Source organism: Schistocerca cancellata, chromosome 5 (assembly GCF_023864275.1).
Source record: "Schistocerca cancellata isolate TAMUIC-IGC-003103 chromosome 5, iqSchCanc2.1, whole genome shotgun sequence".
Classification (NCBI taxonomy): domain Eukaryota; kingdom Metazoa; phylum Arthropoda; class Insecta; order Orthoptera; family Acrididae; genus Schistocerca; species Schistocerca cancellata.
In genome coordinates, this window is record NC_064630.1 from 709,565,145 (window position 1) to 709,580,131 (window position 14,987).

Here is a 14,987-nt window from a genome sequence, read left to right on the forward strand (position 1 = left end):
TAAATTGCACTATTGATAAAAGGAAATATTTTAATACAGGATGATAAAAACCAACTGCGTTCAACAAAAATGTGAACGAATATTCCCTGAATGGGTTTTCAAGTTCTACAATGGATCGAAGGATGACCTATGCCATATCACATCTATAATTTAGGTTTAAATTAAGTTTCACAAAAGAGAAAACTATCAAAATAGTCTACAGTCCCCTCAATTATCTTAAATTACTTATTTAACTTGTCGTAAATTACAGTGGCTGATGCGGCTTCTCAATAACTATATAACAGAAAAATCATCGCGTTTCAGATTTTTACTTCAAGTGGCAAATGTGAACACCATGAGATTTAATTGACGATCGACACTAGTATTATGTAAAAAGGGAATGCAACAGTTGAGACTTCTGCAGTTCTGAGTGAAGCCTTATGCGCTCAAAAATGCGGCATCGCGTGCGTTCATTACCTTGTCGGTGTTTAGGCAACGTCAGGGAGCGGCGGGAGGCGCAGCTCCACACACCTCGCGGTCTCGGAAGCAACTCTCACGTCACGTCTCCTTACTACAGTTTACCGAAGTTGATTTAAAAAAGCTATCTGGCTGTTTTTTCAACTGACCAACCAGGGTCTCAATGTTAACCTTCAGCTCCGCCTACAAAATTCTGTCTATCCAATGAGAAACGTTATACTTTTCATGATGGGGCAATGTTTTTTAACGTTTGAAACGTAACAGAGACACGAAAAAGTCTCACGCTAAAACTTGCAGCTGGTGTGGCCCTTTTAGTGTTATCGTAAGATCTATACTGTTCTTCTGGAGGGCTCTATCTTTTAACATGGGCTGGGGGTGATTTTGGCGGTCGGCTGGCGACGTGGGTGTCCGTCCCTTATCGTAGGGCCTTCTAGCTTAACACGGTTCTGCTCTCAGCTTCTGTTCTTGTTTCTCCCCTCGGAACTGCGTCTGATTCACGGTGGGAAGGTATGACATGCATTAGGCGTTCTTGTGTTAGTCTGTGGTGTTCCATTTGCTCACTCGTTGATCGTATTACTTTGGTTAATTTAATGTGAGGATTTATTCGGAGCTATGTGACATACTGCCGGATTTTCTTATTATGTCAGGGTTTTCAGGGAAGGAGTTGGATTTGCCTGACACCTTACAAACTACTGGCCTCTTTTTAGAATACACATGTCTTACAAGAACCAAGAGGCCATAGATGGTGCTCTAGGAATCGACCTCTGAGTAGGTCCGGCAACAAACACTTTCGCGAGCGATGAAATGGGCAGCCAAGACTTGCATTCACTTCACAAGATGGTAACTCAGACTAGTGGGAGTCTAACGAATGACTAACGATAATCATGCTGAAGGTTCCTATCGTCCGATAAACCAAATGCAACGATGTAACAATACGCCAAAGCCGGAACTGGCGGTCTGCACAACGTCCCCAGAAACTTTGCTTAGAGCGCCCGGAACGAGAAAGGAATCAGTACCACAAGAGTAGAAGAATCGCCAACCGGCCTACAGTTAAAAAAGCTGTCAAAACTAGACGCCTTACCGGACAGCAGCGGCAATGCGAGGAAATGTACACTGCCGTTACATACACTAACCCATGGGGCAGGTAACTGGGGCGTTAGCGGCCACCAGGCAAGAAAAATTACCGCGGGTTGAACAAATTTTAACAAGTTGAACGCAGTAAATAGTAATGAGATGTCGAGGAAAGCTAATCAGATCCGCCTTCCCCAAGCACTCCACTGTCTGTTCTTCACCTCGGTGACACTACTAGCAGCAACACGCACCCAAGTCACTGGAGAATCGAGAGATATCACAATGGTGGAGGAGTCTCTACTTGGATTGAAATGCACTCATCATAAAGGTTGCTGGATCCGGTTTACGACGGGGTCGTGCACCCTCGTGACCACAGACCTTCTATCTGGCAGTAGATGTGTGCCGCCAGTGGTCGCGGCGTGTTCTGGCACTGCTCGGAGCTGGCTCCTTCTGAGTCCCCAACCGAACTAACCCACTCACACGACACGGACAAAACAACGACGTCGCTCCAAAGACAGGGCAACAGTTACTACATATCGGAAACCACCGCTGCTGCCACTAGCGTAACCATGCCAACTAAACGATCGCGTCTGGCATCCAACAGAGGGCGAAACCTACAAACAGTACCAACGCGAGCCACAGCACGACTCAAGTGTGACAAGGATGCAAATCATCTCTTCGCTGCAGGGTGTACAAAATACGAGCGGTATTCAGTGATAAACAATGCAACACTTTTTTTCTGAAAGCAGATTACAATACGCCGTATTATTTCCCACCCTTGGTTATAAAACCCTGTTTTTCAACCTAATCTCCGTTCGATGCGAAGGCCTTACGGAATATTACTGGGAAGGCCTGTAGTCACACATGGTACCACTCTACTAGTCGACGTCGGAACCAACACCATCCTGCGTCAGTAACTTTGCCATGAACCACGTTCTGTTTCCCACACAGTGCATTCTTCGTTGAATCAGATTGAAGGGCTGTAGGGTCGATGAGGAAGAACAGTGGCCGGCCGGGTTGGCCGTGCGGTTAAAGGCGCTTCAGTCTGGAACCGCGTGACCGCTACGGTCGCACGTTCGAATCCTGCCTCGGGCATGGATGTGTGTGATGTCCCTAGGTTAGTTAGGTTTAAGTAGTTCTAAGTTCTAGGGGACTGATGACCACAGCAGTTGAGTCCCATAGTGCTCAGAGCCATTTGAACCATTTTTTTGAAGAACAGTCCAATGAAATATTGTGAGCTGTTCTCGGTTGCGCAGTCTTATGTGAGGCCTTACGCTGTTGTGGAGAGGGAAAAGATCGTTTCCTCTTTTTTTGCGAATAAGTTGGTTATTCATAATCCCCTGGTATCGAAGTACGCTGCAGAGTTGATCACTGCACCATTATGGGGGACATCAAACGGAATAACTCATTCAGATTCCGAGAAGATCCTGGCCGTCACTTTACCGGCTCATAGTGCGGCTTTGAACTTTTTCATCGTACGAGTTGTGGTTTGGCACCACTCCATGGAGTGCCGTTTTGTTTTCCTTTCGGAGTAATGAATGCATGGTTCATCGCTTGTGATGATGTTCGAAAAAAATTATTACCATCAGCCTTGTGACGCGCGAACAGTTCCGCACAGACGGTCCTTCGTTGCTCTTTATGGTCGTCTGTTACGCGGCCAGTTGTGGGCCGCCGGCCTGCACACAGGTGATCGGAGAGCTTTGCGCGACGTTATTGCGATCATAACAGGCGCGTCGCCCAACAACTCACAATGCTTTTGTTCGCTTTCAGGTCTCCGTAGATATTCTGCAACGATCTACGAATATCAGCGATGCTCTGGTTTTCCCCAAAACGAAAGTCAATGACAGCACTGCTTGGAACGCACCTACGTTACAGACGCCATCTTTAAAGCTGCGTATAGCGACGCCATCTGTCGGAACACCATGAAACTATAAGGGCTGAATCGGGAGTATTCCACGATGTAGCACGACAAATTCCCCATTATTGACCGAAATTGGGCGAGAAAAACGTGTTGCGTTACTTTTTGAATGCCCCTCGTTTATGTCAATCATCAGGGACATATTCTTCACATCAGAGCATTAAAAGTTAGGTAGAAAGCCATTCGTTTGATGAAGCCTAGAGGCACATCATCAAGTAAATGAGTAGCTTCATGTCTGAGAAACTGTAGATACGTTTCCGGGAAGATATCCTGAATAATTACAACCCCCACGTTGAGGCTAAATCTGTGTTACTTCTCTCTTCTCGCACTTGATATAGGTTTTTACAATCCTAGATGTAACTGATAACTGAAGATCCCATCACCCGAATTGACAGACTCATCAGCGAATGATGTACATGCTAAGAAATGCAGAAACACGACACTGTGCTCGAACGTGTATTGAGAGGAGGACATTCCCGGCTCAATTTCTGCCTCACATATTCAGTACACCCGCTGAAAGCGATCAGGCACAAAAGATTTTAATGCAGAATGTTTTGGATCATCATGTGCTTAACGATCTCGTTTCTTGCAATTATCCTTGTACTAGTTGATGGAGATTCATCCACACAGCCCGTTTTTCAAAAAAAATGGTTCAAATGGCTCTGAGCACTATGGGACTCAACCGCTGAGGTCATTAGTCCCCTAGAACTTAGAACTAGTTAAACCTAACCAACCTAAGGACATCACAAACATCCATGCCCGAGGCAGGATTCGAACCTGCGACCGTAGCGGCCTTGCGGTTCCAGAATGCAGCGCCTTTAACCGCACGGCCACTCTGGCCGGCCCCGTTTTTCAAGCCGACGCATTCGTACATCGCGTGGTGCAACTCCTGATCATATACTATGTGATTAAAAGTTTCCGAACAGCTGGCTGAAAATGACTTACAAATTCGTGGCGCCCTCCATCAAATCCTGGAATGCAATATTGTGTTGGCCCACTCTTAGCCTTGATAACAACTTCCACTCTCTCAGGCATACTTTCAGTCAGGCGCTGGAAGGTTTCTTGGGGAATGGCAGCCCATTCTTCACGGAGTGCTGCGCTGAGGAGAGGTATCGACACCGATCGGTGAGGCCTGTCACGAAGTCGGCGTTCCAGAATATCCCAAAAGTGTTTTGTAGGATTCAGGTCAGCACTTTGTGCAGGCCAGTGCATTACAGAGATGTCATTGTTGTGTAACCACTCCGTCACAGGAAGTGCATTATGAACAGGTGCTCGATCGTGTTGAAAGATGCAATCGAACACGACCACACGATAACACCACCGCCTCCAGATTTTTCGGTTGTCATTACACACGCTGGCAGATGACGTTCACTGTTTACTCGCCATACCCACACCCTGCCATCGGATCGCCGCCTTGTGCACTGTGATCCGTTACTCCACACAAAGTTTTTCCACTGTTCAATCGTCCAATGTTTACGCTCCTTACACCAAGCGAGGCGTCGTTTGCCACTTACCGGCGTGATGTGTGACTTATGAACAGCCTCTCGACCATGAAATCCAAGTTTTCTCACCTCCCGCCTAACTGTCAGATTACTTGCAGTGGATCCTGATGCAGTTTGGAATTCCTGTGTGATGGTCTTGATAGATGTCTGCCTATTACACATTGTGACCCTGTTCAACTGACGGCGGTCTCCGTCAGTCAACAGACGACGTCGGCCTGTACGCTTTTGTGCTGTAAGTGTCCCTTCTCGTTTCCACTTCACTGTTACATCGGAAACAGTGGACCTAGTGATATCTAGGAGTATGGAAATCTCGCGTACAGGCGTATGAAACAAGTGACACCCAATCACCTGACCACGTTCGAAGTTCATGAGCTGCGCTGACCGCCACATACTGCTCTCTCACGATGTCTAATGACTACTGAGGTCGCTGATAAGGAGTACCTGGCAGTCGATGGCAGCACAATGCACTTAATATGAAAAACGTACGTTTTGGGGGTGTCCGGATACTTTGATCACATAGTGTATGAGCCTGTCGGTCGTCAGCGTTGTTGGCTTCGTAGCAACTTCTTGCACAAAGTAATTCCCTCATGGACAGAGTTGAAGTACTGCGCCTGCATTACCATCTGCTACATGTAGTGCATATCGGTCATTTCAGACATACAGTATATCGCTGCGATGTTATGGTGGAAGCTGCCCTAAAACAGAACAAATGACGATAAGACAAAAACATGCAGATGTCGTGACCAAGTGTAAATACGAAATGCACACGGGTGGCGACTTACGGCGAAGCGTCGGGGAGCTGCCTCAACGTGCCAAAATCCAAGGTCCTGCTCATTGGTGAGGGCTTGCCGAAGTGATGCGTTGCCCCCCTTAGTGTCGCCTCCACCATACGATGTCTTGGACTTGATTTCGCAGCAGATCTGCGCCGCTCAGCGACTATCAGTGGTAGACGCTTGCTACAGACAATCAGAGCAAATCTCTCAGATCACCGGCTACGAGCTCTCGACGTTATCCAACGCGCGCAATACGTGAACAAGTATCATGCTTCCCGTATACCACACTTGGCTTAAGTACTACCAGTCCCAAATCTCCTGGCCCGACGATTGTTGATGGCTTTCGGCTCCTTCGTCAGCTCGGGGATGTTAGTCAAGGTGCAATATGAATCCCTTGTACTGCCACGAGATCGTGGCGGGGTGGGACTCATCCACGTGCCGACTCATGTCAAGGCACTTTACGTCAGCTCCCAACTAAAACTTTGGCATCGTTGCCCGCAGAGCCTTACTAGCCTCCAGCTTCACAACTTTGCGCCGACCTCCTTGTCCGCCCCAGTACTGGTATCGACCATTCCAACCCCGTTTTATTACATCCAACGATTTTTCCTGGAGTTCAGCTATGTCTACCGGTCGCAGTGGTTAGCACACTGGACTCGCATTCGGGAGGACGACGGTTCAATCCCGTCTCCGGCCATCCTGATTTAGGTTTTCCGTGATTTCCCTAAATCGCTTCAGGCAAATGCCGGGATGGATCCTTTGAAAGGGCACGGCCGATTTCCATCCCCATCCTTCCCCCACCCGAGCTTGTGCTCCGTCTCTAATGACCTCGTTGTCGACGGGACGTTAAACACTAATCTCCTCCTCCTCCTCTGTCTACCGGTCCTTACCACTTACACGTTTGAAAAAAGAGACAGCATTGGTCGTATATTTTTTACTATCGCAAAATCGATTTTCTGTCACTGAGTGACCATCTTCAGTGCTATATTGTATAACTTAAATTAGGGTGCACTGTTGTCACTAAGCTTACGACAATTGCTATGTGATTGCCGTAAGCTTAGTGACAACAGTGCATCCTAATTTAAGTTATACAATATAGCACTGAAAATGGTCACTCAGTGACAGAAAATCGATTTTGCGATAGTAAAAAATATACGACCAATGCTGTCTCTTTTTTCAAGTATACCTGTTATCTGGTCGTAGTGCACAAGACAACATGGAGTCGCCACTTACACGTTTGTACCTCGCGAAAACAGTCTCCGAATTGTTACAACAGTGCCGCCCGTTCAACCCCATCGAACGTAAGTATCCACAATACGTGTGGCGCCACATATGGAAGGCGACCCATGCGCGTTTTCTCGAATCAGACGTTCAATCAGCGTGGTAGAACACCGTGAATGGCAAGCAAGTTAACCGAGATCGTCTACACCGCATCCATCTCGCCGATTCATCCCTCTGCACCCACTGTGGATGACACGGATGTCCATCGGTTCACTGTGGCACAGCGTTCGATGTCTGGACACTTGCGCGGCGAATTTTGGCGTTTCTTACTCGACAGACACCAGCTCAGATCGACGTCCACATGCTTTTGTACCCCGATAAGACTTTCTACCCCTCTGCCAAAAGGGGCCACACGATCCGCTATCTTTTTACTTCTGGCGACAAGCCTACGCTAGGATATTGGACTTATCTCAACGAACGACACTGCGTCCTGATCCGTAACCCACGCTATAAGCAATATTTTTCCAATTTCTTACGGAGCACCTTCGATGACCCACCTCGTAGCTGGAACGTCCAAGGCCTGAAAAGCTGAAAACTGTATTAACCGAACCGAACTGAATAGATCTGCTACCCAGAACCCACGCCTCCGCAATGAGAAGACACGTTTGGACGAGCTGGCCTGCTGTAGGCGGAGACACTTCAGGCGCTCCTGTAAGAACTGGTCTTTAACTACAAGTCGCACGACGACTTTCTATAAAAGAAAATAAAAAAAAATAAAAAAATAAAATAAAATAAAGAAAACTTTTCCTGATTTATTCCTCATAATTTCTTCTTAAAGGAAAATGAAAATGAAATTTGATTCGGGCATGGATGTGTGCGATGTCCTTAGGTTAGTTAGGTTTAAGTAGTTCTAAGTTCTAGGTGACTGATGACCACAGATGTTAAGTCCCATAGTGCTCAGAGCCATTTGAACCATTTTTTTTGAAATTTGATTTTGGCTTTGAGAAACGTTTTTTTTTTTTTTTTTTTTGTTCCACAACATTGCCTTTTCGCCATCAAGACGAAAGAGACTAATTTGTATTTACTGGAAGGAGAGACCAGGATAAATGGAGTATTTGTTTTCTTAAAAAAACAAAAAAAATGGCTAGCACATTTGCCTAGCAAGTACAGAGATCTGGGTTCAAGTCTCTGCTGTAGTACAAATTTTAATTGATTTCTTCGGTTGCTATCATTAAGGTGAAGGAGAGTAGTTATTTCTTTATTAGTTGTTCACATAACACAAAAAAATAAAAAAATAAAAAAGGAAAAAAAGCTATGTGGAAACGTGCTAATCTGAGAGAAAGCGTCTGTTATGGTTTGCGGTTCCAGTACTGCTGACTCTAACGTTTTTATCCCTTCTGTGAAAGAGCTACAAGCAGTCAGATCACACATCGATAAGGAAATCGCAAGAATATACTTTCGGCTCATAGTGCATTGGTGAAAAACTTAAAATGCTGCACAACAGGTAACGGCAAAAATAAGAAAAAAAAGTGGTCAGCGCGACGGACTATCAATCCTAAGGGCCCGGGTTCGATTCCCAGAAGGCTGGGTCGGAGATTTTTCTCCGCTCAGGGACTGGGTGTTGTGTTTTCCTAATCATCGTCATTTCATCCCCATCGAAGTGGCGTCAAATCGAAAGACTTGCACCAGGCGAGCGTCTACCCGACGGGAGGCCCTCGTCACACGCCATTATTATTATTCACAAAGATCTATCCACAACCTTACAAATACGTATCATATTAAGAATTTATAGAAATTTCGATTGAGGAAACCAAAGTACCGAGCATTGTAGCAAGAATTGAAATATATTGCTTTTAAACAATACTTTTTGGTGAATGTAGATACTTCAGAAAAAAACTGAGTGGGTTTTCTAAGTGTATAGGAATAATTAGGAGGGTAATGAAGCCATGTCTTGAAAAACGCCCCCTCCTAAATACGTACCTCGTAATGACAGCAAGTCACTGATTTCATCTTGAAGGGATGAAATGCAAATGAAGTAAGTGAGATCTGGTTTAACAGGAAAGAGCGGATCAGGTTGTGGAAAAGGGCCAGGATCAGTTACTGTTACTTACACAAGAACACACAAATTTATTCCTCGGAAATAACAAGGATCAGTTCAAGGCTGAGGGCCTATGTAACTTCTCAATAATAAAGTTTAACTAATTGCTTTCAAGATACAAGAATTTCGACAAACGGCTGAAGGTCTTACTTAAATAAAATGAAAACATCTTCTCGGCTAAACGCACAAATAATATTTCAGGTCAGCAAAGGAAATTCTGAAAAGGCAAGCATTTACAAATTTCGGCTGAAAGCCATATTAAGGAAAATTTAAAGTAATTCCTATGCTGAAAGCTCAACAATATTCCACTATAATAAAAGGGGACTTTTCAATACAAGAATTTACACAGTACAACAGAAAAACATCTTAAGAAAACTTGAAATATCTTGACGTCTGAAATGGTTGAAATGGCTCTGAGCACTATGGGACTTAACTTCTGAGGTCATCAGTCCTGAAGGCCCAAACAGTTATTCAGAATAATTCAAGACAAACCTTAAGATAAGCATTTACACAGTACGGCTGAAGGCCATTTTAAGAATTCAAGATAATTAAGGAGAAAATCAAATGTGTGTGAAATCTTATGGGACTTAACTGCTATGGTCATCAGTCTCTAAGCTTACACAATAATTAACGTAAATTATCCTAAGGACAAACACACACACACCCATTCCCGAGGGAGGACTCGAACCTCCGCCGGGACCAGCCGCACAGTCCATGACTGCAGCGCCCTAGACCGCTCGATTAAAGAGAAACTTTACGAACAGGAATTTACACATTACGGCTGAAAGCTACAGATTTTAAAACAAACGCGGCTGAAGGCCTAAATGCAGAGCAAACACGAATTTTAAATAAAATACGGCTGAAGATCTAATCTTAAAGTACTTCACAGAAGGTTCGGCTGAAGGCCATATACTGAAAATAGAACAGGCAAACAAATACCCGACTAAAGGCCTGGCACAGTACTTGTGACAAAAGAAAATCACAAGCACATGAACAGTCAGTGGCGCTCAGAAATGTTCCAAGTGCGGCCTGGGGAGGAAACTCTAACGACAGTTTAGGTGAGACAGGCAGCCAAGCGTAACACTAAATAATAGGGTGACAGCACGACCTAGGGACGGCTGAAGAACCAACCAACAACATAATCGATTCCCTTCCACCCGAACAACGGCACGGCAACCGAAATCATCAGCAAGGACGAAGATACAACTGACCTTACGCCTCGGAGACTTCCTCGCTGCTCTGTCACAACCGACCGACTGGCTACTCCAGTACGCAGACAGCATTCATCTGCTGAGCGGAATTCACAGAAGCTACGCACAGTTCCACGTAAACACTTGCACCTAGAACTCCGATAATCCTAAAACCAATCACTGTGGAACAACAAAGCGAAATGACAAGTCACACACACACAGGGTTCAGAAGAACGCGAAATCCCGAAGACTGGCTAAAATTTACAGACGCGCGAAATTTGGCACGGACTTCAATGCGAAATGCTTTTAATAAGTTCCACAACGAAACATTGTCTCGAAATTTGGTAGAAAATCCGAAGAAAGTCTATTCGTATGTAAAGTAAAAAAGCGGCACGACGCAGTCAATACCTTCGCTGCGCAGTGCCGATGGTACTGTTAAAGACGACTGTGCCGCTAAAGCGGAGTTATTGAACGCAGTTTTCCGAAATTCCTTCACCAGGGAAGACGAATGGTATATTCCAGAATCTGAAACACGAACAGCTGCTAGCATGAGTTTCTTAGAAGTAGATACCTTAGGGGTTGCGAAGCAACTCAAATCTCTTGATACTGGCAAGTCTTCAGGTCCAGATTGTATACCGATTAGGTTCCTTTCAGATTACGCTGATACATTAGCTGCCTACTTAGCAATCATATACAACCGCTCGCTCACCGATAGGTGTGTACCTACAGACTGGAAAATTGCGCAGGTCGCACCAGTGTTTAAGAAGGGTAGTAGGAGTAATCCATCTATGTACAGACCTATATCATTAACGTCGGTTTGCAGTAGGGTCTTGGAGCATATACTGTATTCAAACATTATGAATTACCTCGAAGGGAACGATCTATTGATACGTAATCAGCATGGTTTCAGAAAACATCGTTCTTGTGCAACGCAGCTAGCTCTTTATTCGCACGAAGTAATGGCTGCTATCGACAGGGGATCTCAAGTTGATTCCGTCTTTCTAGATTTCCGGAAAGCTTTTGACACCGTTCCTCACAAGCGACTTCTAATCAAGCTGCGGGCCTATGGGGTATCGTCTCAGTTGTGCGACTGGATTCGTGATTTCCTGTCAGGAAGGTCGCAGTTCGTATTAATAGACGGCAAATCATCGAGTAAAACTGAAGTGACATCAGGTGTTCCCCAGGGAAGCGTCCTGGGACCTGTGCTGTTCCTGATCTATATAAATGACCTGGGCGACAATCTGAGCAGTTCTCTTAGGTTGTTCGCAGATGATGTTGTAATTTACCGTCTAGTAAGGTCATCAGAAGACCAGTATCAGTTGCAAATCGATTTAGAAAAGATTGCTGTATGGTGTGGCAGGTGGCAGTTGACGCCAAATAACGAAAAGTGTGAGGTGACCCACATGAGTTCCAAAAGAAATCCGTTGGAATTCGATTACTTCATAAATAGTACAATTCTCAGGGCTGTCAATTCAACTAAGTACCTGGGTGTTAAAATTACGAACAACTTCAGTTGGAAAGACCACATAGATAATATTGTGGGGAAGGCGAGCCAAAGGTTGTGTTTCATTGGCAGGACACTTAGAAGATGCAACACGTCCACTAAAGAGACAGCTTACACTACACTCGTTCGTCCTCTGTTAGAATATTGCTGCGCGGTTTGGGATCCTTACCAGGTGGATTTGACGGAGGACATCGAAAGGGTGCAAAAAAGGGTAGCTCGTTTTGTATTATCACGTAATAGGGGAGAGAGTGTGGCAGATATGATATGCGAGTTGGGATGGAAGTCATTACAGCAAAGACGTTTTTCGTCGCGGCGAGATCTATTTACGAAATTTCAGTCACCAATTTTCTCTTCCGAATGCGAAAGTATTTTGTTGGGCCCAACCTACATAGGTAGGAATGATCATAAAAATAAAATAAGAGAAATCAGAGCTCGAACAGAAAAGTTTAGGTCTTCGTTTCTCCCGCGCGCTGTTCGGGAGTGGAATGGTAGAGAGATAGTATGATTGTGGTTCGATGAACCCTCTGCCAAGCACTTAAATGTGAATTGCAGAGTAGTCATGTAGATGTAGTTTCCACAAGCGGTCGGTCACCAAATACACGTCATCCGATTAGACGACGGACCGAACGACCAACCAAAGTCGTCCCCACTCAGGCTATGAGTGTCGGCAACGGTCGGGCGAGTCTTGGCTGTCCGGAGGTCACTGCAGCTCCAACCCGACTCAATTCAATGTCCGTTCTGACCTCGGAGACACAGCGACCCGGGCACACTGGCTCGGAGCCACCCATGCGGAGGTTACTCTATACCGTAGGCGACGACATCTCTGCACGAGGAAGGAACCGACCCGCGTCCGGAAAGATGACCAACAGACGAGGCCCAAAAACGGTCAAAAGACAAAATACACGTCACCCAATGAGACGACCAACCGACGGTCGTTCCCACTCCAATCTCCTTCCATCGGACAGGTCATGTGTGCGGCCAGCGGTCGGTAAGTACTGGCTGTCCGTACCTCACTGGCGCTCCATCCCGACTGAACTCCCGACAGACGACGACCCGGAAATACTAGCGGTCGCTCCAGAAATGGTACGACAGTCAACTATCAATAGGCGCTGCTGCTGCCACCCACGGGCAAGCAAACCAGCTTAGTGACGCCAGTAAAGTGAATAAGAAGGAGGCGTCAGTACTATAAAGATAAGGTGACATGCAATAAACGGCATGAACAAGAGCCGCGCGCGGCTCAGTAACCTTGCAAGTGACAGGTAGTACAACATTTTACTAATATCACATATTACGTGAGTCGTTATCATGTGTGGCACGTCACTGTCACCTAGTAGAAGACATTATTGTGTGTGCCAGTTCACGCGTTATGTTCGTCAAGAGAAGATGGAGTACCATTAAATCGCACAAAATGTGCTCGATCTCCACTTCAACGATTCTGTCACTCCATCCATCTCTGAAACGCCTAGCTCGCTGGGGACTGACGGTGTTAAGTGGTAGATCGGTTTCCCTCCGTCGGATCATCTTCAGAGCTTTGAAGATTCATTTAAAGAAGTAGGGATTCAATACGATCTAAAATAACATAAATTGGTTATTATTTGCGCTGGGTAGACGTGAATCAACTTGAAGTGTATATCTCTATCTGTAACTTCTGCAATGTGCCGTGGACGCCTGAAATAAAATTACCAACAATTGTCACACATACACAGAGTTTCCCAGGGTGAGATGGCCTACATTCTGGCGTATGACAGGAACGATCATTCCGAGCAATGGAATCAACTATACACATACCTTAAAGCTGTGAGCAATCATTCAGTAGAAAAGATGTTTTTCAAAGTATCGAAAAATAGTTAAAATGGCTCTGAGCACTATGGGACTTAGAACAACTTAAACCTGACTAACCTAAGGACATCACACACATCCATGCCCGAGGCAGGATTCGAATCTACGACCGTAGCGGCCGAGCGGTTCCAGACTGAAGCGTCTAGAACCGGTCAGCCACACAGGTCGGTTTTTCAAAGTAACGAAGAAGAACAAGTGGTTATAACTCTTAATGTATGCATTTTAGAGCCCATGCTTATTAGTATTTTTTTTGTTTTCTGGTCCATACTACCATCTCTAAAAATATGTAAAGCAAAGAACTTGCAGTAACAGTTATTTGTGTCACAGTAGTGAAGGTGAAGAACATGTTTATCTTTCCTCCTGGAACATCGCGTTTTCGTACTACGACTTATCCAGTGTGCCCTGTTTTGTGGTTTGGACGCGAAACTTTTATTAAAGTCTTGAATTACTTATTAGATCTTTCCGTAATTTAGGAAAACCAATAAGGAAATTGTGTGGATAGCTCCCTTAAATTGCGCTTATCTTCCACCTTCACCCATTTACATCATTGTGCTGATCATGATCAACTCAAGCTAGAATACAATATTTCTTCCGCAAATCCTGTGAGAGGGTACAGGGGGCGTATGCTTCTGCAATAACTATAGTTGCACCTCTGTTTTTCTTAGTTCGACACTTCAAATGGTTCAAATGGCTCTGAGCACTATGGGACTTAACATCTGTGGTCACCAGTCCCCTAAAACTTTGAACTACTTAAACCTAACTAACCTAAGGACATCACACACATCCATGCCCGAGGCAGGATTCGAACCTGCGACCCGAGCAGTCGCGCGGTTCCGGACTGAGCGCCTAGAACCGCGAGACCACCGCGGCCGGCGGTTCGACACTCAAACGGGCACTGTGTAAGTAGTCGTGTATTTGTTCCAGTACGGCCCTTGAAGACTCGGCTGCTGGAGAGGCCGAGCGTGCTGGAAGCGGGGCAGACGGTGGTGCTGGAGTGTGAGGCAGTCGGCTCCAGGCCGGAAGCCGTCATTTCCTGGTGGCGGGACAACTACCAGCTAGACAGAGGCAAGGTCAGTGCTCAGACGACCGTTTAATGCACAACCTCTCAGGCTAAGTTATTATGTTTCAGGCTTACCAGTTTCTCCAGTGAAGTGTGTATTTTTTCGTGTCATTCTCTCCTTTCTTCCTTATAATCTCAAAACGACTCTTTCATGCTAGGAATATCGGTTTATTTTTCTGGCGGATCGCCTTATTTATGGTCCCGAAACATGTGGTTTATTTTAATAGCTCCAACCCCGACTGCCCGAGCGCCAGTTTTAGATATAGTGTGAGTTCTACTCAGCTGTTTTCAGTGAACCGTCCATATTAGGGATGTAACGTTTAATGCCTCTGTCACATCAACTGACGCAATACGTCAG

General features: G+C 45.5%; 1 protein-coding gene across 1 annotated transcript in view; it reads left to right on the forward strand.

Annotated features, from left to right (window-relative positions):
* The window catches only part of LOC126188774 (hemicentin-2-like), an 862,561-nt gene that overhangs the window by 643,118 nt on the left and 204,456 nt on the right, over nt 1-14,987 (forward strand). Inside the window, exon 6 of the mRNA XM_049930385.1 lies at nt 14,494-14,639. Coding sequence (XP_049786342.1) covers nt 14,494-14,639 — 146 coding nt within the window. The remainder of the gene's footprint in view (nt 1-14,493; nt 14,640-14,987) is intronic.